Source organism: Narcine bancroftii, chromosome 10 (genome assembly GCF_036971445.1).
Source record: "Narcine bancroftii isolate sNarBan1 chromosome 10, sNarBan1.hap1, whole genome shotgun sequence".
NCBI classification, from domain to species: Eukaryota; Metazoa; Chordata; class Chondrichthyes; order Torpediniformes; family Narcinidae; genus Narcine; species Narcine bancroftii.
In genome coordinates, this window is record NC_091478.1 from 33,337,314 (window position 1) to 33,362,439 (window position 25,126).

Consider the following 25,126-nt stretch of genomic DNA (forward strand, 5'->3'; position numbering starts at 1 on the left):
AGAGGCAATAAAGCAGTGGTTCTCAACCTTTTTCTTTCCACTCACATACCACTAAGTAATCCCTATGCCAATCAGTGCTCTGTGATTAGTAAGGGATTGCTTAAGGTGGTATGTGACTGGGAAGGGAAGGTTGAGAATCACTGCTTCATCACTCCAATTGTTACTGAAATATTTTGTTTGAGAAAAATTGTCATTGGCCTATTTCCTTTGGAGTTAGGAAACCATGCACATAATGTGTCATTTAGGTACGATTAAAACAGTGGTTTTCAACCTTTTTCTTTCCACCACATACCACCTTAAGCAATCCCTTACTAATCACAGAGCACCAATGGCAAAGTGATTACTTAAAGTGGTATGTGATTGGAAAGAAAAAGGTTGAGAACGACTGCAATAGAGGTTGTAACAAGCTACAGTTTACAGAAGGTGGAAGATGGAAAGTTTACCTGGTTAACACAGAAGTCATTAAGGATTTGGGCAGCCAAAACCTACAGGGGGATTTCAGTGTCAATTAAGATTTTAAAGTGTTGCTAAGAAGAAAATGCAGATAGGAAGAAAAGGAAACCAGAGGACTAAACATTTTAAATTTGAGAGCTGCTAAAGAAGATTGAGTCATAATCAATATGTGAAGATGGGAATTAGAGTTCCACTGTACTGAGCAATGAAGCAAGATGCTTGGTAGTGCATTGAAGAATATATTGAACAGTTAACAAAATGAATTGAAGTCACTTCACTGATTTTCTAAGGCTGATTAAAATAGGTTACTTTCCCAATGTATCTTCCTTTCAAACTCTGCTCTAAATAGTCATGCCCAGGAAACCACGAGACTATTGTTAAAGAGTGCACTTTGGGGAACAGTCGGACATGGAGGATGTGGCTTGGAGGGGGATTCTTACTCTATATATTTATTACATAATGGACTTGCCTGTATAGTTATCTTACTGTAAGGCAAATATTCTGACTGCTGGCAATTTTAATTATATATTCAGACACGGCAATGAATCTGCAATATATTATAATAAAGGTGAATGGATAGGATTTCAACTTCAATGTATTCAAAAATAACACTAGTCAGCTGATGTGTTAATCCAAATGATATTTGTCTCCTTTGTTCTGCAGCACCTCATTTTATATGCATATGCAGACAATCCCAGAGCATCTGTTTTTCTTTAATGTAATGCTACAATTCTGAACCTTTGTAGAGTACACAAATATAAATTAGATGCAATATTGTTGTCAGGTTATTACAAAGGTTGCCAGTTTTGCTTTTGGCAGGAGTCCAGCTCTCTGGACCACTGGATTTTCCTTCTTTGGCACCCCTTTCTCTTTCTGCCTTTGTTTCCTGGTACACCTCAGAACAATGAAAGGCAGGGTATTAGCCTGGCTGGGTAGTCAGGGAAACCATATTGGCTGAATGGATATAAACAAATACTTTACAGTGTGTGTAAACCTATTTAATAAATATTCAAGTCAAGTTGGCTGAGGTACAGGAATGGCTCCACTTTCCAGCACATTTCACAGCAGAGTTGAATTTGTTTTAATCTCCAAAGCTTGTTATGTTTATTTTGTATTTTCCCCACTGAATCCGTTTGAATTTTCTGTTTGCCTTTTATTACAGAGGGAAAAGTGATGTCTCAATATTAATCACTGGGGCTATTCCAATCCTTCCATTATTCCTCTATTATCCATAACTAAACATCCCTTCACCTGTAGGATCATCAGTTCTGAGCAAACTCCTATTCAGAAATTTCCTTAGAGATGGTAGATTTATTTTTTAAAAGTTATCTCATAATTCATTTTTGTTTAAAAATGAAAACCTTCCCACTTGCTTCCCATTTTCACACTGGTTAGCGGGACAGTTTCATGGCTATTGGTTGATCTCTCTGGCCCCATTTGGTGAACTTGTGAAAAACAATAGAAGTGACGGCAGTTAAAAAGGTATCTGCACTCAATCGTTGTGGGTCTGGTTTTCATTGATCCTTACCACCTGATCTTTTCTGTCTGAGTTATTTGAAAGGCAGCTGTAAAATATTTATTTTAAATACGTTTCAAACTACAGTGGATGCTCATTTTTTGTCTTAGTGATGGAGTCTGCCAATCAGCAGCTTGTACATACCAATCTCATCTGCTTGTGAAAAAGCGTGGGAGAAACTTTTAATAATGGAAAGAATACACTTACCACTCTTCTTAAATAAACGTTCATCATAAAATTAAGGGATTTAAAGCAGAACACCCATAGAGCCTGCCAGAAACAAAATGCAAAATTAATTCTGAAGAACTAGTTTCAGACATTCACTTGTTTGGCTTAATTACAGAAAATCTAGTGCCTAGCTGTCTATTGTTATTAGTTAATTTTATTTTTCCCCGTTAAAATTAATAAAAATTAATAACACTTTGAAAGTTATTGACAAACAAAATTCCATTGATTATTTTTTTGGAAATAGTAGATAAAATAAAAATCAGTTATACTTTGGTTGCAAAATGCAGTCATTTAAAAAAGAATTGCATTCAATTGCACTATTTACCATTACTTTTTGCACGTCTCATATGAGATGGGTGAACTCGGAGAACCTAATTTGGTTTCTTTGTATCAAGATTGAGTATGCATTTAAATAACTTTGGGGCAAATGTATTGTTACAATTTATTTAATTGTTAGCATAAAGTTGATTCAAAACACTCGTGCTAATCTGATAGAACATTTGAATTTACTTTAAATTATATAAATTGTGTAATTTACTGCCATTAAACAGTCCTATTTTGATGTTAAAATATTGGATATTCTTACAATTTTCAAGTAAAGGTATATTCTCAAAAATATGTCAACTGCAAAAAAATGATCAGTGAGTCAGATATAGATGGTGTTTGACTTCACAACTAGATAATGGTCTACATTCGGCTCTGAAATAAAGTCATTAAAACAACTAAATAATGAACATCAATCTTATTATTGTCAGGGCTTGAGGTTAGTTATAACAGGTTTGACTCTTAAAAACAGAACCCTATTAATAGGCTTATGAAAGCACCATTTGGCATTTCAGCAGATAGAGAAATATATTAGTTTTGGATTCTGTAAGGCTCTGTGTAATTTTGAGAGGCTAGAAAATGTCTATTTATGCATTCATGGAATGAAACTAAAACCTCACAGCCCACAACAGATTTACTGAATAGAGGAAATCGCCTGATTGCTGTGGTGTGATTATAACCAATCAGACTCTCCCTTCTCTCTCCTCCCAAATGAAAACTAGCCATGAGTGCTCCAATCATATCAGACTAATCTTTAACACAATCTGCAAGTTTTGTTAATCAGGATAATTTAATTAAAGATGTTCCTCATTTTTATTGCACATAATTATTGAGGCTGGCTAATGTTACTGTATGACTATTGATGGTCTATATACTGGTATTACAGACTAGTTCTAGAAACTTGCTCCATCCTTCAAAGATATAATTGTGCTTACATGTACTGAGTTTAAAATGAATAGTGTTTATCTTTGAAAATGTCAAAGAACATTTTCCATATAATGTTAATGACAATCAAATGCAGATTGTGATTGAGAATGAAATGTAGATTAATCACCATTTTGACTGTACACAATCAATTCCATTATCAACATTCAAAAGAACCAGTAAATGCATTCCACACTTGATCTGGCTGGAGTGAGGTCAGCCCCTCATGGTGCTGGAGCTGTCTATTCTTCTACTCACAGATAGCTGCTATATCTCAAGCCTTTCACCTTTTCTTCCACTTTGTCCAGTGCCCTCACAAAATAACAACACTATTGGGAAAAAGAACAATTACATGTTTCCAGACTCAAATGAAAGGGAGTGGAGAAATGGAGATGGAAATAACCTTCAACAAGATAAATCCTGGTGTCTGGAGCAAATGGTTTACCCGTCCGTATCCCTGAAACCTGGATGGACTAACTGGCTGGAATTTTTAGTCATTTTCAACATCTTGTTCTGGTGGTCACAAGTACCCACCTGCTTAAAAGGACATCCATCATACAAGTGACCAAGAGCAAGGCGACCTGCATCAACAACTATTAGCCAGCGGCACCTACATTCCTGTAATAAAGTGTTTCGAGAAGTTGGTCATGGAGCAAATAAATTGGTCTCAGGAAGTATCTGGACCCACTTCAATTCACCTATTGTAGCAGGTCAAGAGCAACACCACATCACTGATCCTCTACTCTGTTATTCATATACCTCATATTGCTGTACAGATTTGTGGAATAACTCAAATTAGTATCATTGGGTACAGAGCTCGTAGCAAGATGTCTCCATACATTTTAAGTCTATTCCTTTAAGGCCCCGTGAGAGGAAGAATTGTAGAACAATACAGGGTCTAACAGTCCAGGATAATGAATGGGATTCTTGGTTGGGGAATTCTTGAAGCTGAGCAAATGGTAAGGTTCTTCAATGACTCCAAGATCATTCTCAATACAAAAGTTTACGCTGTGCAATACCTCCAAACAATGTTGCAGAATTTAAAATACAGAACCAACAGGGACCAATGGGGAAAATTTGAAAAATTGTCTGAGAAGGCAAATACTCTAGCGAACATTTAAAAAAATTACCTGGAGGAGCACTTCAATTACCAAGACATATTGGTAAATGGCATTAGTATCAATAGTCATCAAGGACATTGTGGGCCAAAGAGCCTGTTTGCATTGTCTGACTCTGAAAGGAGTTTGGAATAAGAATCATTTCTCAGAACTGCTTTGATTTAAAAAAAAAGCACAAATTGTGGTCATTACTTTTTTGAACCATCAGCTACTGTTCAACTATTTTTTTTGGAATATTTTATTTGTTTTAAGAAAATACAGAATATAATAATACATTGAATACAAAATCATAGAAAAACATTCAAAAGGAGAGTCTCCCAGCACCCCCTCTCCAGATTCGAAACAAAAAGGGGACAGACAGCAGGGAATAGAAAGAGATTAAAAAAGAAAATAGATTAAAAAAACAACAGGAACAAGGTTCGACATCTCAAAGTCACATAATTTTAAAAGTATTAAATTTCTAATAAGGCGTATACTAATTGACAAATATTAAAATAAATTATACAATCTGGGCATTTAAGTAACGTAAACAAGGTTTCCAAATTTTAACAAACATACTAGATCTATTTCTAAGACTATAAGTAATCTTCTCAAGGGGAATACAACTTTGCATTTCCATGTTCCAACGATCAATATGAAGTAAGGAATCAGAGTTCCATGTTTCCAATACACACTTCCTGGTTACTGACAAAGCAATTTTAATAAATTTAGAATTACTTTGGAGAAGTTAACTTTTATAACTGCCAAATTCCCCAGAAGAAACAATTCTGAGTCTGGAGGGAAGTTCACCCCCACAATTTTTGTCAACTTACCCCAATTCTATCCGAAAGGGTCTTAATTTCATACATAACCAGGTGGAATGTAAAAAGGTACCAACATCTACACCACACCCAAAACACCTATCAGAAAATTCTGGTTTATTTTTATGTATCTTTTGAGGTGTGAGATATAATTGATGCAGAAAATTGTAACGAATCAGTCAATATCTAACATTAATTAAGGAAGTCATACTATCTACATATAGATCTGACCAGCATTGTGGATCGATTACAATGCCCAAATCCAATCTCTCTCAATCTATGTAGTACATATTTTGGGCTTTGATCTTGATCAGAGCATATATATTAGACATACATTTGGTTGCATTCCCCTTTTGAATTAGAATTTCCAAGTTTGAGCATATTGGTAGGACTATTAATGGTCCCCACTTTTCCCTCAAAAAAGATCACAATTGGAGACAGCAGAAGAATGTATCATTAGGTAAATTATATTTATTTTCAAGTCCCTCAAAAGATATAAATTGCCTCTGTTGACCATAACAATCTTCAATGCACCTGATACCATGTTGGTACCAGGTTGGCAGGATTCTATTACCCCAAAGTCATGGGTATCAAACTGTTTTGAGATAGAGGCATCTTTTAATCCCACAAATTGTTTAAATTTATCCAATATAAATTACATGTTTCAATAATGAATTATTTGTTTTCCTTTTAATTAAAAACTCAATTTATAAATAAATTCTTCGACCATCTCCTCTCCTTCCATGTGCAAGCCAATTATAGACTGTTCAACTAATGTTGGATTGATTTCCTTAGTTCTTAAAGATTGGGCACAAGACATTAAATCTGAGCCCATAACCCATTAAACAATGACATTTGTGGAAGACCAAGAATTGTGATTTGTGATGCCCAATTTGAGTTTTAAAAGAGACTGAAAAAATTAAGGAGATCTACTATTTTGAAAAGCGGGAGAATGTGATGGATGTTGAATAACAATCCAATGATGCACCTGCAATTTCAGGAAAAGAAAGTGACACAGCTTATACAGGTTTAACTCTGTACACATCAATATTAAAACCAATTCAGACAACTTGCCTGAATGATAGAACTTTTAGATTAAATCAGTTAATTCAAACACTTTTGATAAAAAGCAGCTGAGAAGAAACTATTCTGAAGAACAATCATAATTACAATGACAAAACAGAAGCATATAATGTCATTTAAAGAATTTGTATTTATTTGATGCAAGATAGTTTTAGGAATAGGTTTCACTTGCAATACAATGATTCTGTAAAACCTATTAGATATTAACTTAAAATGCACTGCAAATGACAAATTCTTGTAACAACACTGAAGATTTATCAACACTACAGGAGGACAATGATTCATGCAATAATCCTTCATGGGATTTTACTTCAGCATGCCATTTTGAACTTGAGTCACCAACTTAATATACCCTGATGCAATGCTTCATGTCAATCCTGCATAGTGTTTGCACTTTTTGCATTGATTTTCAATGGGTATTCATAAAATATTGTTTTCTGCATGGTGAGATCTTCAGTGGAAGAAGTCCTAATGACAGGAACCAGTGTTTGCAAGTCTTCATTGTTAAAACAGTATATGCATATGATGCAAGCAGTGTAAATAACTTACTAAATCAATACAAAAATCATTCTTATTTACAATTGTTTTTACAATGAGAATTTGATAGTACTTTAATGTGAAATAGGTCTTTTTTTTGTAGAATCCATGAATATTATGATGGCTACAAGTACAAAGTTTACAAATGCACCATTGCAATTACTTCAAATTACTACACAACTTTAAGAGCAAAATGCAGAACTTTTGAATATTAAAGTGCTGAAGTATGGGGAGGAAAATACATAGACTAACAATTTGTACGGTAAAAGCAACTTGATTTCACAATTGCATTTTTGGTTTTAAAAATGTAACATTTTCACATACAAAACTAATACAGAACTTGGAGTGCATTGGATCTGTTCTGCGACTTCCTATACATGTTTCAAACCTGATTTATGTTGAAAAGTCTATCAATCATCTGAATTTTCTGGCTTCATAATTTGATAAGTTATCAAATATTCTGGATAAGCCTAGTCAGAGAAAGAAAAAATTATTAAGGTGTGACATGATTTAAAAGACATTATTAAACACAATATATTGGTTCAACATTTTGAAACATTTAATAGGTTCTACATCAGTGGTTCTCAACCTTTTTCTTTCCACTCACATACCCCACTTTAAGTAATCCCTATGCCATAGGTGACAATAGACAATAGACAATAGGAGCTGGAGTAGGCCATTTGGCCCGTCGGGCCAGCACCGCCATTTTAGATCATGGCTGATCATTACCATCAGTACCCCTTTCCAGCCTTATCCCCATAACCCTTAACTCCGTTACCCACAAGAGTCTTATCTAACTCTCTTTTGATCATAGTCAGCGAATCCGCCTCTACCACCCTCTGTGGCAGAGCATTCCACAGATTCACACTTCTCTGGGTAAAAAAATGCTTTCTCATCTCCGTCCTAAAGGGCCTACCCTGTATTCTTAAACTATGCCCTCTAGTCCTCGTCTCCCCCATCATTGGGAACAAGTAATCAGACTTCACCTTGTCTATCCCCCTGTGATTAGTAAGGGATTGTTTAAGGTGGGATGTGAGTGGAAAGAAAAAGGTTGAAAACCACTGTTTGACATGGTCTATTTTGGATCAGGAATCCAAATAAATGGTGCTTTTAAGAAAGCCAGCAAGAACAGAAAGTGTATTGAATAAACATAACATGCTAATCTACAGCTTTCACATTCTGGTAAGGATGGAATCTGCAAAAATTTGGAAGAAAATATTAACTTTGCTGAAATTACTTGTAACAGATGCAGCTTCCCCTTGGCACAGGATGCATACTCAAGCCCACTACTCTATACCCATGACTGTGTGGCCAGGCATAATTCAAATGCTATCTACAAATTTGCCGATGACACCACAGCCGTGGGCAGAATCACAGGTGGCAATGAGGAAGCGTACAAGATAGATCAGCTAGTTGAGTGGTGTCACACTAGCAACCTTGCACTCAACATTAGCATCATCAGGAAATGATTGTGGACTTCAGGAGGGGGAAATCAGGAGAACACAAACAAACTTCATTGAGGGCTCAGAGGTAGAAAGGGTGTCAACAGCTCTGAAGATGTGTCCTGGGGCCTCCATTTTGATCCAATCATGAAGGAAACCATGAGGAGTTTGAGGAGATTTGGTAGGTCACCAAAGATTCTTGCCAATTTCCACAGGCATATCTTGTTGAGCATTCTGACTAGTTGCATCACTGTCTGGTATGTCAGTGGCAACACAGAGCACAGGAAAAAAAAACTACCCAGAGTTGTGAACTTAGCCAGCCAGAACTCATAGGCTTCGGTCTTCATTCTATCGAGAGCTTCTACAAGAGGCGATGTCTTAAGAAAGCAGCCTTTATCCTCAAGGACCCTCACCACCTCTTCACACCACTATGATCAGGAAGGAGGTATAGGAGCCTGAAGATGAACACCCAGTAGTATAAAAACTGCTTCTTCCCCTCAGCTACTAGATGTCCAAATGGACACATTTATTTATCTTTAAATGTAATTTAGAGCAGTATTTGCACCTGTAATGCTGCCGCACAACACAAATTTTGTGATATGTTCATGAGACTAAATGCTGATTCTGATGTCAACTGTATTGTAGTTTCAGATTCACATACAAAAATTCATCAAAATGTCAAAGTACAAAGTGATTAAGAGCAAAAATGTGGTTTGACATGGGATCAGAGCCAAATGTTGTGATGTTCTGCTTTAAGATTTATTTTCATTTCATTGTGGTAGAAGAATGATTTAAACATTTGAATTAATTTCATTTTTATTTAAATCCCACACAAATAAAATATTTACTAAATTAAAACTGCCAACAGTATCATCCACTGAATCAGCTCCAATCTGCACTTAAAGATCTATTTCTTAAACTTACTTGTTCACCTCTATAAATGACATATTCCGCTAATGCTAATCCATTTACGCTAGGACGACCAGTGACAGAGTGATGACCAGGAGGTGCATGAGCCATTTTCATTGCACTAAATTGCAAAAATGATTTGCCCAATGTAACACGGCAGAACACCATTTGCCTGTTAAATTAAAAAAAAACAAAATAATTCAAAATTGTGTCAATGATAAGCAGCCTGCAGTGAATGGAGATTCACTGGTGGTGTTATACTGATGGCTGGGTCTGCCTCCCAGCTTCACCTCCCATACAAAACCCTGAAGACCTCCCATACAAAACTCTTCTGAAGACCTCTGTAAGACCCTATCCTCAGTTATAAGCTAATAAAAGTGCGTGTTCTCCTTCCAGCCGTGAGTGCTTTTATTCAAGCTACAATTTTGTCAGCTTGTTCCCTAGATGGAAGCACTGCTCAAGCCAGGCATGCTGCTGATCGACCCTCTGATCCCTGACGTGACTGAGGAGTTCACGTACTGGCTAGACTGCTTCCAGGCCTATCTGAACGTGACCAGAGATGTCTTCCACTGATGAACTCAGGAGATCCACACTCATTTTGAGGGTAGGAACGAAAGGGTATACAGTCATTAGGGACTGCACTACATATGACAGTGCCATCGAGGCTTTGAAGGCTCGGTACCTGAAGTTGCAAAACGAGGTCCTAGCTAGGCACTGATTCGTTCTACGTTGCCAACAGCCAGGAGAGACCATTGATGATTACCTGCTGGATCTGTGGACGCTTGCCAAGAAGCGCAGGTACGAAGCGGCTACGGGCAGCAATTGTGAGGAAGAACAGATCTGGGACACTAGTCATGGGGGTCCGCTCGAGTTAAGTGATGCAGTGACTGCTCAAGTCGGATAAGAAGGATCTGGCTAGCCACGTTGAACTGGCCGAGTTGCTGGAACAGGCCAAGCTCGAGAACAATGACCTCGAAGCTAGCAAGCTCACTCATCCAGGTGACCCCTTCCAAAGACCAGCTGCTCCCACTACCATTGCCCTAACAGCTGCCGCTTCCTGTGGCTGGGAGTGCTCCTGTGCTAAGGAGTACTTTTGTTTTGCAGCAAGAGCCAGCACCCCTGCATAAAGTTTACCACACAAAGCTATATTTAAGCGTACTGATAAAATTCCTGGTCTGAAGAAAACATACAAGTATGAGATCTTACCTGTGGCAAATATAACAGGACCTATCTTTGTGTATTGGACAGCCAGTGCCACCACCAATTCCATAGACGTACTGGTTACTTTTGGATGAATTTTCAGCAAAATATATGCCAGCTCCAAACATTCCTCCAATGTAAGCATGCCTTTCATCAAAACCCTTGTGAATAATAGCATTTACAAAGGGAGAACCTGGAAAGAAAAAAAATAGCAGAATATATTTGTAAAAATTCTGCCCGAGGCAATTGTAATTTGCATTAGCTTTTCATGGATACCTTTCATAGCCAATTAAAACTAAGCAGTTATCATTTAAATTTTTTGAATATAGAAAATTACATTTCATATTAGCAACTTTAACTTGGGTGCTAACAGTAGGTGAGAAGAATTTTCATTACTAGAAGAATACAAATTACCTGGAGATCATTTTTTATATAGTACAACTTGAAGACTAGTTATTGTTAATAAAATAATCTCATGCAGTTAGTCAACATATACATTCTTATGTGAATTAAAATTCCTAAACACGTGGTGGGACATGGATAAAAACTTTCATTTGCATTGTGTTTCTCACAAGTGAGTGCTTCATGGTCTATACATATTTTTTAAAAATCTACAATTTGAAACTCTCTCAACCAAAAAGGATTATACAGGTACACAATCCTTTATCTGGAACCAGTGGGTGACGGTGTGTTCTGAATTTCGGATTTTTCCGGATTTTGGAAAGCCAGATTTAAACTCGCGCAGCCGGTCTCTCTCCCCACTTGCTGGATTTTTAGAGTTTTTCAGACTTTAGATGTCTGGATAAAGGATTGTGCAGCTATACTAGATTCTTTTTTTCCCCAGTGAGACCTGGTCTCACTGTAATGAGCAGTCTGCGCTGCGAGGTCTATTCACGGGCGCGATCCGACTACTGATGGGCACGGGGGCTTTGACCTGCTCCATTTCCGACCTGGGCCGATTCACCCCTCTTCACACAACCTGGTGACGCCCGATTCCTCGGGAGACACCATATCGATGCCCAACTTAGTGAGGACACCCGCTCAACACAGAACTCCTGATCTCAAGCAATCCGACAGCCTCAGCCTCCGAGTAGCCAGATTACAGGCGTGCACCACCGCACCCGGCCTGTCCTAGATTCTTAGTACTTAGTATCTGAAGGCATCTTTCCCGAAATGACAGTGACCACTGAGAAAAGGAAACACAAGCAGTATTTTGAAAAAAATGCCAAACTTTGCAAATCTAAAAATCAGAAAATACGCAAAGATTCAGCAGGTCATGAAGCAAACTTGAAAAAGAACCAATTGAAAAGAGAAAACCAACATTAAGTTCCAAAGGAAGCAGAGTGAAAAGAAGGAAGATCTGCGATAGGGTGTTAAGTCAAGTTGTCAAAGACTTCAAATTCTACAACATGAACTAAAACTGAATCCTGCAAAAACTTTATTTACCCAGTTTCTTCACCTCTTGCATCTTCTCTCATGATAGGACCATCTACACCAGTGCCTTTATGTGGTTTCCTCATATGCGGCATCCCCTTATGGCTGACATGGCTATTATCTCCTTTATGTACTATTCCATTGTCCTCTCCTTTCATCCTACAGTATTAACTTCCACATTCAGAACAGAGTCCTCCATAATTTCAACAGGATTCCATTATCAGAGATTTTTCTCTTCTCTTTCAGCTCCAAGAGACCATTTGCTACCCTATTCCATCTTCCCTATTTATCCTCATCAAATGGCATGAGATACCGGTCATTTTACCCGTTCACTTCCTACATTCCAGGATCCAAACAGTTGTGTTGAGATTTATTTGGGGTTCAGAAGAAAACGAATCCAGACACAGGGAATGGATAACTAAAGGATCTATTAACACAGAAACAAACAGTCTGGCTATCCCAGCAACACAGCAGGAGATCAGGAGCAATGAACAATACAAATCAAAGTAATTAGCAATTTACAAGCAGTTGGAACCTAAATCAGCAGTTGTTCCAGGAGAGAAGAGGGGGAAATCCAACCAGCTTCTGACCCTGGAATATGCCTGCAGGGAAAGGGGATTCTGACTACGGAGGGTACCCTACACATGGACTACCTACAGGGGGTATACATGCTCCTGTACCCCTGATAATTGGGAGTACAGCTACAATACTGGTATCGGCTGTGTCTGCAGTGATATCCTGGTTAGATTACGGGGGTTGCTGGTCCCTTACCAGCAACCACATGGCAAAGAGAAAGTGAAACTGAAGTGCTGCAGTTTATAACTTCTCCTACTCCTACTCAGCAGGGGCTATGATGTACAGTGCTCTGTCTGGTGGGCTCACACCTGATTGGCAGACTGGAGAGGCTGGGCAGTGCCTTAATGTTTATGGACAGCTGGATGTGGCTTCAGACATAACAGGAAATGGTTACTGTCTATATAACGCAGGTGAAGTAGCGATTTGCTCTCATCTCTTCCATTTACCAAATTCCATTTGGTGCATACAATGTGGTCTCTCTCCTCTACAGAAGAGAAACTAAATAAAGAATGGGTCAATCATTGTTGATAGGGGTGAGCCAATCTTCCAGTCACCTATTACTTTAATTCTCTGATCCACTCTCACACTGACCAATCTTCATGCTTCTGCAATGGATGTCCATCACAAGCTAGTTCATCATCGTATCTTCCAGCACATACGATGACTCTGTGATTTTACATTCAATACCATTTCAGATATCTAAATCAGTGTCAGTATTGTCATGAACGTCACAAAAATTAGAATTTTGCAGCAGCATTCAAGTGCAAATATTCATAAATCACTTTTACAACAATAAATAAAAAAAAATAGTGCATGAAAAGTAAGGGAGTGTTTTTGGTTCATTGATCATTCAGGAATCTGATGGCAGTGGAGAAGCTGTCCTTGTGCCGCTGAGTGCTCATCTTTAGACTCCTGTACCTTGTTCCTGATGGTATCAGAGTGAAGAGGGCATGGCCTGGGTGGTAGAGGTCTGAGGATGGAGGTTGCTTTATTAAGATACTGCCTCTTGTAGACGTCCTTGATGTAGTGAAGGCTGGTGTCTGTGATGTCACAGGCTGAGTTAACAACCCTCTAGAGTTTATTCTTGTCCTGAGAGTTGGTGTCCCCATACCAGACAGTGATGCAACCAGTCAGAATGCTCTCCACAATACACCTGTAGAAGTTCACAAGTCTTCAGTATCATACTGAATCTCTTCCAGCACCTCACGGAGTATAGCCACTGGCGAGCCTTCTTTGTGATTGCATCAACTTGGAGGCTCCAGGACAGATCATTGGAGATGTTAACACCCAGGAATTTGACATTCTTGACCCTCTCCACCCCCAAGCCCTTGATGAGGACTGGGTTGTGTTCCCCTGACTTCCTTCTGAAGTCCACAATGATCTCCTTGGTTTTGCTAATGCTGAGCGCAAGATTGTTGGCATGACACCACTCCACGAACTGATCTATCTCCCTCCTGTATGCTTCCTCATTGCTGTTTATAATTCTGCTAACAACTGTGGAGGGATGAGCAAATTTGTAGATAGCATTGGAATTGTGCCTGGCCAGTCATGGGTGTATAATGAGTAGAGCAGTAGGCTAAGCACACATCCTTGAGATGTGCCTGGGTTAATTATCAATGAGGAGACGACATTGTTTCCAATTCAAACTGACTGCAGTCTTCCGATGAGGGTGTCAAAGATCCAGTTGCAGAGGCTCAGAGTTTGCAGCTTCCTGACCAGCACTGAGGGAATAATTATGTTGAAGGTTGAGCTGTAGTTGATGAAGAGCAGCCGAATGTACAAGTTGCTGTTTGAGGCGATCCAGAGCTGATTGGAGAGCTAACAATATTGCATCTGCTGTGGAGCAATTGTGACAATAGGCAAAGTGCAATGGGTCCAGACCTTTGCTTAGGTACATGTTAATTTTGGCCATAACCAGCTTCTCAAAGCATTTCACCACAGTAGACCTGAGTGCTACAGGGCGATAGTGGTTGAGGCAGCTCACGCTACTCTTGGGCTCTGGGATGATTGATGCCCTCTGACTGCAGCAATGAGAGGTTAAAAATGTCCGTGAACACTCTGGCTAGTCGGTTGGCGCAGATTTTCAGTACCCAATCAGGTACACCATCAGGGTCTGACACCTTGCGAGTGTTCACCCTTTTGAATGATGTTCTGATGCCGTCCTCAGAGACAGATATCACTTTGCAGGGATTCTAGTAGGCACTGTTGGGATCTCCTTCTCAAAGCAGGCATAGGTGTTCAGCTTATCAGGTAATGAATTATCACAGCATCTATGGTGTTCCCCCTCACTTTGTAGGCTGAAATGTTCTTCACTCCCTGCTATTTCTGACTTTAGCTTCCTCTGGAATTTTGCTTCAGAGATGGTCATACCTGGATTTCTCGTAGAGATCTAGAACCTGGCCTTAAACACCCTTGATCTCACCCTTAGCAGGATGTAAATTCCCCGATTTATCCAAAGCAGAAGATGCAGTCAGTTTGAATTGGAAACAACCGGTACGTGGCCACATACTCGTCCACATAGGTCTTGATGAAGTTGGTGCACATGATGCATATTCAATTAAGTTTATGGATGAGTTCTTGAATATGCTTCAGTCTACCAATTCACAGCAGTCCAGCAGATGCTCCTCTGTCTCCTTCAACCATAATTCCACTGTTGGTAATTCCTGCAGTGTTTAAACAGTCTGTTTTATGTCTTTTTAAATCTCCTGCATTGTTTAAATGTACTGACTGTCTGTGACTCCCGCAGAGTTTAAATGGCCCTACAGCTGACTGTTTAAAATTCCCGAGGTGATGAACTTGATTGAGTGTCGGCTGTTTAAAGGTCTGACAGAGAATGACAATTCCTCCAATTCCAATTTTTGCCAGCGATCTTAGGATATTCTTATTTACAGGTTCTGAATGGGAATATCTGAAAATTCCCATCAGAGCTGCACACAAAGCATCACCATTGTAAGGGGTTGGAGTCTTGTTTTTTTTAAAAAAAAAATTCCAAAGATATTATCTTTGTTTTATTGTTTATTTTTTCTAGTCTCCAATGATTAAAAATGCTGGTTTTAAAATTTTGAGGTATATCCAAACATACACAATCCCTCTGGTCTCCTTGATTGTTCTACTATTAATGCCACTTGAATTTCTCACTTTGAATTTCCATTATAGGAACTGGATCTGGTGAGTGTTTACAAAATTTTATGTTAAAAAGTGGTAATAGGATGGCAACTTAAGCTACCATTACCAGTCACAAAATAAATAAATGTACCACATGGGAGTTTGTCCCAATCAGGAGTGTCATCAAGGCAACTTGAAGAACAAAAATTTAAAAAGCATTAATCTTTTAAATGATAGTATAGCCACAGGCTGTGATTAGAGGAGACAAGTTATCAGTTAAGATTTCCAATATTCAATTTTAATGAACCAGTAATGCATGTGAATCTAATGAATAGCTTTGACACCAAGAGCTTCTGCAGAAATAATGCCATCAAGTAGGATGGTCAAAATTCACCACACCTTCAGAAATTGGGGGGAAAAAAATCTGGCAACTCGATAGTTTACAGTTTTGGCTGATCTATCCATCAAAATATTGACAAGCTTAAATCCATTTTATTTACTATAAGCAATACATTTTAAAGTAAAATGAAAGTAAAAAAATATTTAACAAATAAATGGATTAATGCAGGGTTAGTGCACTGTGGCTGCACAACAATTTTATTTCATTGCTGAGAGTCTAGACTATTATGAAACATTTAAAAGATCTAAATAAAAGAGTACAGTCATGTATGCCTGTCTTTCTTAGGATGAATGGAGCTCCCCCTTCATCGAGGCCAACCCAATACAGGTTTTATGGTGAAGACCTGCCAAATGTTAAGCTCCTATGTAGAGTTTAGCATTGGTGCACACTGAGAAAATGAGCAAAATCAAAGGACAGCAAAGATCCCAAAGAAGGTGCAATAATTAACTGAAGACACATTAATTATGTTGGGAACTACCAATATTTGCTTACAAAATCAGGACCAAAATGCAGAGTTAAAATCTGCACAGACAGGCCTGTATAGTTACAGATTTAAAATCATATTCATGTGGAGTGGAAAGACCACTTTGAAGATATAAAACTATGAGCAAGGAGAGCTCAAAATCAATATAGGCTTCTAATATGTGCTTAAAAAACCAAAATGCTGGAAGAACTCAGCTGGTCTATTCAGCATCTATAGGAGACAAAGATATACTGACGTTTCAGGTCTGAGCCCTTCTTAAAGGAAAAAAAAACTCCACTATGAGCTACTTACCATGAAACAGCATTCTTTCATTCGAATGATTGTGATTTTCTTCAGACACTTCTTTTCTTCGATGTGTGTACCTCTCCCAAAGTCTTTTATTGCACACCCTTTGAATCTGAAATCATTGGATTTGGTGAGTTATGGATTCCAATAATAGTGAATATCTAACATTAGGTGAAAAATTGACAATGCAATACCTTCAAAAAATTGTATTTATTAAAGACTCCTCCTGCATGGCCTCCATCGCGGTGTTCTCTCACTGTACTTTGCATCTGTAAATTGTTCATGTGATTAAATGGCAAAGGTACTAAATAAAGCACACTATATATATATATATATATATATATATGCTTATTTATTTATCTATCTATCTATCTATCTATCGATCAAATACCACAAAAAATTATTACCTCTTCCTCTACAGATTGGAACTCCTTATCCTCTGGTAATAAATCAATCAAAATTGTACCGCTGTTGGAAGTGTTTAATGCTAGATATGGGTTGATGCCTATATTTTAAAGAAAAATAATCGTATTTTAATGTTTTGTGTCCATACCTTTTTTCTCCAAATTCCATTTCTTTTTGCATTACAGTTTACTTTTCACTCCACATTACTCAATTCATCTTAATTTTTAAATAATTTCAGTTTCTTTACGCATTAGAAATATGAATCATACTAAATAGTTGAAAAAAAGCAAATGCAAAGGCAAGACAAAACCATTGCCTAGAAATTATAGAGATCCATGTAAAATATATTGAAAAGTTCACTCATGGTAGGGAAAAACATTTTCTGCTGCAGGTTAAATCAGGAGCTGACAAGGGAGATGCTCAAGGAAGATCTTCCTAGTAGTGCACCATAGGAATTATGGTAAACCAAAGTGAAGCTGTCAGGTTGTTGGAAGCAGAACAAGAGTCAATTGCTCAGCTGTTGAGACATGAAATTGGTAATAAGTGATTATATCAGAAGATTGCCAAGTGGGCTGATGGGGAGGGAAGGTTGAAGAGTTCAGGGCAGCACATGGTAGTGTGGCAGAGTGATCAGCAGATAGTCCTGGAGGTTTTAGGCAAGGATTAAAATCTGGAGAGGTGGAAAGAAATAAAACAGAGGAATGATGTATAGAGCCTGAGGGAAAATTGGGCAAGAATACCATTTAAGAGACTCACCCAAGATGGGTTTGAGGTGCCAGGCTCTGCAGAATGGAACACTCTGGAGACAGTCCCATTTAAGTAACAGTGAAGCAGGAATCAAAAGCTGTGAAGACTTGATTCCACAATAATGACCTCTAAATGGCACAGGCCATGTATGGATGGACAGAATTCTGGAAGTAGCTGCACATTTCCTATCTCCATATGCTAGTACATCAGATGCATGGAGGAACAAGAAAAATAACAGACTATTTAAAGCTTGGAGCAAGCTTCTAATTTTCCATCATCTTTTATTATGTTGACGTAAAGTTGATTGCAATCTTCTCAAAATATAGCAGAAAGTAATGCAACTTCTAGTTTTACAAACTATTGTCATTTTGAGGCAAGAAAATATTAATAAAGCCCACATCTTTTAATGACCAAGTACTGACAGCTGATCTGTAAACAAATGCTTTACCTTGCTGTCCAGCTACAAGACGTTCAACACTCTTTATGATTTTATGCCGATGTCCATAAGCATTTATTCCAATTTCTTTTAGCTCGTTATGCCCCATTTCAACCAATACATCTAGTGTGATCTAGAGAAGATTTTGGCATCACAAACAGTTATTCATCAGTGTTGAAACCCAAAGCTACCAAATTGATATAATCCCAAATCAACCAACTGAAGGGTATAAAACTGATGAGAATTTGCAAATCTAACATTGCAAACAAGTTCAAGGATTCACCTTCATGGTTATACAAGTACCAACAGTTATCAATAAAAGCAGCAAAAAGACAGATATTTGATTAAAAAAATAATCTAGCTAGAACTCTAGCTAGACCTTGTAACTCAGGCAAATTATATAGAAGAAAATAAAGGGATACAAGCTTCCTCAAGTCTGTCTTCTTTAAACATTTCAAGTTTTTACCCATTCCCCCTGTAATTCTATTTCCTGAGATCCATGAATGCAAATACCCCTATCCTGAAATATACTTGACAAATAAACACCCTTAGATCCTTGAAGAAAGTTCCAAAGAATCACAACCTCGTGTACAGAATTTCCACTCTCATTCCAACCTCAATCTCTAGATGTGGATTCTCAAAATCAAAAGAAAACCTTTCAGTATTCATTATGCCACTCTTCTCAATGAAATGCACAAGATTCCAATGGAACCTTTTGCAAATATCAACAGCACTCGATCTTTAAAGGACACTTACTCTCCATTGTGGACATCAATCGTGTACAAGATTTCTCATAAGGATATCAGAATCAGAGTACACGGTTCTCCAGATTATCTCCAAGATCAATTCTGCAGAAATGTTTTCTGAACTATGCATCCTAGTCACCGTATGTACATTTGACCTCCAAATTTCGTTATAATACGACTGATCATCCAAAATGGTCAGGATCGGGCCCATTGCCAATAAACATTTTTTTTTTGAGAATTGGCCATTTAAAAAAAAACAGGCCAGTAGCAACAGCAAATCACTTGGAACAGTATTTAAACAACAAGGGAAGGCTTTTTAAAACATTAAAATAATGTTCAGTTCTCACCCAAAAATGCTGGCCACTGCCAATCACTGACACCTCCCCACCCAGGTCCCGCTTGTGCCAGGAGCGAGAGGGTCCCGCTCCTGCTGCCGCTGGGAGCCCGAGGTCCCCAGTCAGTTCAGCTCTGAAAAAAAATTTCAGATAAATGAGGATTTATTTGAAATTTTTTAAACATTTTGGATAACTGAGGATTTCAGAAAATCCTATTTTGGATATTGGAGTTGTAGTGTACGTTATGCTTCTTAACCTAACTCAAGATTCTGGTTTTGATATCCAAGTCCAGATGAAAAACTTCACTGGTGATCTGCAGGAATCATCTACTGCTCTTCTTGTGACCTCCTCTACATGGGAGAGATTGGATGCACACTAGGAGATCATTTTGTTGAGCACCTTTGCTCTGTCTGCAACAATAACAGGGACCTCCCAAAGGCTAACCAAATTAATTCCACAGCCAATTCTCACACCAACATTTCTATCCATGGCCTCATGCACCTGCCAAACAGGCTACACACAAATTAGAGGAGCACCACCTGATATTCCAACAAGATGGCATCAACGTTAACTTCTCCACTTTGTTAAACATCCTCCCCGAGTCTCTTTCCCACTCTCTGTATCCTTTCCGCCAGTTCCCCACCCCTTCCCTCTCCTTTCAGAAAGCTTCCCCTCCATCTATCACCTCCAGCATTTTTTCTCTTCCACCCTCCCACCAATGACCTATTGCCTGTTAGTCTGCACTCCTCTACCTGCCCCTTCCTCCCTCCACTTTTATGTTCAGGTTCCAGCCAGCTTTTTGCTCACATCTTGATGAGGGGCTCAGGCCTGAAACATTGGTTACCCTTTACTTCCTATAGATGCTGTGTGACCAGCTATGTTCTCAAGCACTTTTGTGTATTGTTACAATTTCTCTCTTCACAGATGATCCCTAGAATGTTGAGTATACGACGATCCCCATTACAATAATACCTCTCTCAATTTATTTTGGAACTTTATTTCTTCTTTTGAAAGAAAAATCGTTCATATTTCCCAACTTTCTACTTCATTTGCACAACCTTCCAGCGTTAATACACATCTTGTAACTCACCTTCTGCCCAAATTTATCGAGAAACTCAAATTCTCAATAAATGTACACTTTTGTCAGTCATCAATACAGATTGTGCAAATAGCTGAAGGCCCATGATTAACCTAAACTCTTTATTCTTACTCATTTCCACTTTTTAAAGACTGTCCACTCTCATACCACCAATTCAACAAGCACTATGCGTGGCATCTTATCCAGTATCTCCTGAAAATCCACATCCATTTACTTCTTTACCATGTCACAGTCATACATCTTACATTTGCCAGACACGATTTTGTTCATAAAACCTTTCAATCTTGTAAGTGCTCTTCTTACCCAATTAAAAAAAAATTTAGACATGCAGCACAGTAACAAGGCATTCTGGCACACAAGCTTATGCTGCCTTATATATCCTAAGGAAACAAAATGGAGGCTGTAGAAAGGTGGGAAGAAACATAGCACTCGCAGGAAATGGGGAAAAATGTACAAACTCCTTGCAGACTGCGGCAGATACGAGCCTGGGTTGCTGTAATAACGTTGTGCTAACTGTGCAGCCCAGAATTTTAGCAACTTATTGACACAAGGGTATCAGGAAAACTGGCACAATCCACAGCATTTCAATTTGAAACCAGGGCTCAATTTTAAACACAAGAAGAATTTGAACAGGTATATGGGTGGGAGACATATGGAGGGCTATGGACTGGGTGCAGGTCAGTGGGACAAGGCAAATTTAAAAAAAAAATGGTTCTGCACAGACCAGAAGGGCTAAAGGGGCTTGTTTCTGGGCTGTAAATTTCTATGGTTCTAAGGCTGTGAATCTTTGGAATTTTCTATCCAAGAGGGGCAATTGAGGCTCAGTTATTGGGTATATGAAAAACACAAATAGATTTTTCGATCAAGATAATTGAGAGCTACTGCACAAAAATGGCACTTTGGGTGAATGTGGAACTTATTGACTGATGGAGCAAGCACAAGGGTCTCAATAGCTTACTCCTGCTTCCATTTCCTACATTTGCCAACTTACAATCTAGAACCTGAGTAACATAGGGACATCAATTATGCACCCATATGCAGCCTTTGGCCATTCATTGTTTTTTTCTGGTTTGATTACTACATTTCTAAAGTTAAGACAATACAAAAATTATTTAATGCCTCTCATTTCCTTATGTCCCATTATAAATGATCTTGCTTGTGGCCCAAAGAAATGTGTTAAAAAAAAATTATATAGATATATATTTATATATTAGTTGTTTAGTTTTATTATTAACACAAGTACATTCTTTACTTCCAACATTTCTCACTGGTTTATTCCTGCTTCACAAAACAAACAAGACATCCAACATCAGGTTGACATAAAGGTAGAGTTTCAAAACACACTAAAGGTCTTAAAAAAATCAATGCTGAGAAATACTGGAAAAAAAATACCTGTTCTTTTTCAAAAATGTCACATAGGTGTTCCAGGCCCAAATTCCTCAAAAACTGATTAATCGTCATATGTATTCCAGGAACTTTAATGGAAAGAAAAACATCTCAAAATGAATGACTACTGAAGTACTGGCTTCACTAATATCATAATGTGCTGTAAGAAACCATAAGGAATACAAATGGAGCATTTCACGTCATTATAGTTAGAAAGTCAGTCTACATCAAAGCATACTATATTTACATTCCAAAATATTTATTCATTTTCAACTGATAACACCGTGCTCAATTACAAAGAGGAGTATAATTTTAGATCCTTTAGAGAATCATTTCAAATGGGGAAAAAAAGATATATTTAGCTATTCAAAGAGAAAAGTGAAGTACCACATTGTAGAGATTGGTTTTCTGTAAAATAGTGATTTTCCTTTCAATTGATGCGTGAAATTTGAATTTCAACTCTAATCTCTAGTTATTCCAAAAATATTTTCTGGAGATTTATGTCAACTCTAATACCATTTAATATATACTCTACATTGCAAGTAACGATTTCAGAATATTTTAAAGTGAGTTAACACAAATCAAAGATTGCAAAGCAATAAACAAATCTGGTTGGGATGTAAAAAAACCTTAAAATTTGCAGGCTTCAATGTTTTGGCAATACATACTACAATTCCTAAAAAAAAAATTGGGAATATTACATGTACATAACTGACAGCTTGAAAAATTACTTTTGAACCAATTCCTCAGAAAAATAATCAAGGTGTCATTATTTACAGAGATGCACATTAAAATCCCTTTACCTTTTTTCTCTATGCTACTGATTCCTTCTGCACCACATAACCTACCACTGGAAGCAAGTTCACAGAAACTAGTTGAAAGAGTGTCAAGACTACATGCAACAGATGAATTTCCTGTACTTGATGGAATAGAAGGCAGAGAAGTGGTGTCAGGTCCTGTTTGTGAAGCATTGATGACAACAGCTTGGGGTTTGTAGCAAGAAGGCAATGCAGAAGGAGGCATTGCTGCAATCAGCAAAGCTCGGACATCATCTGCCTGTATAAAGATTGTATTTAAAATATGACCATTAAAACTCCAAACTTTCTCAAAATCTTAGACTTTATTTTCAATAAAAGGCACATCCCATTTTATTAATCAGATATTCACCATCATAAACATGAGGACTGAAGATAACCAATTTTCCTTCAAGAATTGACCACATTTCATTAATTTTCTTCTCCATCAAATTAAGACATTTTCTAAAACTTTTAAATGTTACACCAGGAAACAATAATTTCAGTTTGCTTAAAACATGTATTGAAATTCTAGAGTACAAAGAATTTTCTTTCTAAATGCAGTATTATGTAACAATAATGGAACCTTTTACCTGTAGCCTCTTCCCCAGAAAACTACTAGATTACAGGTGTTAAAAATATCATTGCTATTATATTCTTACCAACATATTCAGATAGCTTTTCATCACAAGATCCATTAGATTTAAAATGGAAAAAAAAATTCACTCTGGATGTAATTATATCACCTTTTAACACTGTCAATTATAAAAGATGATTTATGGTAAATGTTAATACAGCACTTACAGTGACTAGGTCTAATGGTGTTTGTCCTTCCTGGTTTCTCATAGTGGGGTCAGCTCCATGGGCTAGCAAGAGTGCACATAACTGAGTTCTCCCTTTCTGGGCTGCTTCATGAAGAGGAGTGAAAGCCCATTTGTCTGTTGCATTTACACACGCATTGTATCTTATCAACAATGCTGCTACATCCACATGCTAGAATAAAAAAAATGCACATGTAAACGACTGAGTTATTCAAAATACTGCACTTTTTCCACAGGCAACTACATATAAAAAATAGCTTGGAATTCTTCATACTTAGCTAAACTATAACAAATTTACAATTAGTTTTCCTTCCTCTTCAAAGTTTTGGAACCTAGATAAAATAGTAAAGTGCATTCTTTTTCCTGAAATATACAACTTGCGATCATAAGAATACTTGAAAAGAGTCAATATTGGCACATTTATAAGCCACACATAAAGTCAGATGAACCATCTTGGGGAATAGGAATAATCTAGGACTTGCAGAGAGTACAAGAAAATAATCCACACATACCAATGATTTGATTAAAAACATTTGCATCTGGTCAATGGACAATGATCTTGCCTCTATCAAAAAGCAATTACAAGTACCATAACTCTCCAAAGTTTCTCAATTCGGTCCTAAATGGTTGATTCCTATCCAAAAAAAAAATGAAGCCACTTCCTCCAAATTCTTTGGCCAAACAACTCGTTACTCACTACCCTGTGAAGCACTCTAAAAGTGTTTTCCATTTTAATGGAATTTTTAAATAGTTGAATGCCATGTTAATTACTGGGACAGATTTTCTGTTTGCCACCAACACTTCCAATGGATAGAACCATACTTTTGTTCAAGTTGGCTGTGGTATCTTCTGTGTTGCTCAAGTCGACTTTCCACAGAGTCCAAGTGGGAAGCTCCATACATAACATAAGCAGCAATTTAAAAATTGAATTTTGATTCATGCTTCTTTGAATGTTTGAGAATGTCAAGGATGGATTTTCTGGCTGAAATCTGTCAATACATTGAGGATTTCTGCATTTGTACATGGTTGAATAAAACTCCTGAATTCTCTGCATTTTTAGGGGCAAATCCCTACTGTTAATTTATCAGATTTGTTGCACATTAAATGCCTGACTACTCTTCTTGTGCCTCCTTCTATCCCATCAACTTTTAATATGTCGCTTAATTTTATAAACACAATGCAACCTTTCAGTCTCTTACATTCCATTTCTCCCAACCACAGCTCTCCATTTCAGGCAATATCCTGATGAATCTCTTCTTCACACTATCACGATCACATTTTTCTTGTGGTATGTGAACCGGAACTGCACACAATATTCCAAACAAGTTTAACCAACATTCTATAGAGCTGCAATACAACATTCCAACTCTTATACTATGGCCTGACCTTTGAAGTAAACCATAAAAAAAATAACTTCCTCATCTCATGCACCTGTCAGCAAGCTATAGACTTTGACTCCAAGGTCCCTCTGTACATCAAGTCTCCCAAAGTCCTCGTTATATACAGGTACTACATCACACCGACCCCAGAATTTAACTT

General features: G+C 37.7%; 1 protein-coding gene across 10 annotated transcripts in view; it reads right to left on the reverse strand.

Moving 5' to 3' along the window:
* Positions 1–4,799: 4,799 nt before the first annotated feature.
* LOC138744427 (poly [ADP-ribose] polymerase tankyrase-2-like) overlaps positions 4,800–25,126 on the reverse strand; it is a 62,303-nt gene continuing 41,976 nt past the window's right edge. For 9 of the 10 annotated variants that reach the window (XM_069900577.1, XM_069900576.1, XM_069900584.1 and 6 more), the window contains 11 exons: positions 23,571–23,759; positions 22,776–23,028; positions 21,979–22,061; positions 18,419–18,539; positions 17,980–18,168; positions 17,226–17,323; positions 17,013–17,087; positions 16,825–16,930; positions 10,541–10,727; positions 9,350–9,506; positions 4,800–7,453 (listed from right to left, as the gene is read on the reverse strand). In XM_069900577.1, the coding sequence (XP_069756678.1) occupies positions 7,394–7,453; positions 9,350–9,506; positions 10,541–10,727; positions 16,825–16,930; positions 17,013–17,087; positions 17,226–17,323; positions 17,980–18,168; positions 18,419–18,539; positions 21,979–22,061; positions 22,776–23,028; positions 23,571–23,759 (1,518 nt within the window). In that variant the 3' untranslated portion in view covers positions 4,800–7,393. The remainder of the gene's footprint in view (positions 7,454–9,349; positions 9,507–10,540; positions 10,728–16,824; positions 16,931–17,012; positions 17,088–17,225; positions 17,324–17,979; positions 18,169–18,418; positions 18,540–21,978; positions 22,062–22,775; positions 23,029–23,570; positions 23,760–25,126) is intronic. The other variant, XM_069900578.1, reaches the window with a different exon arrangement.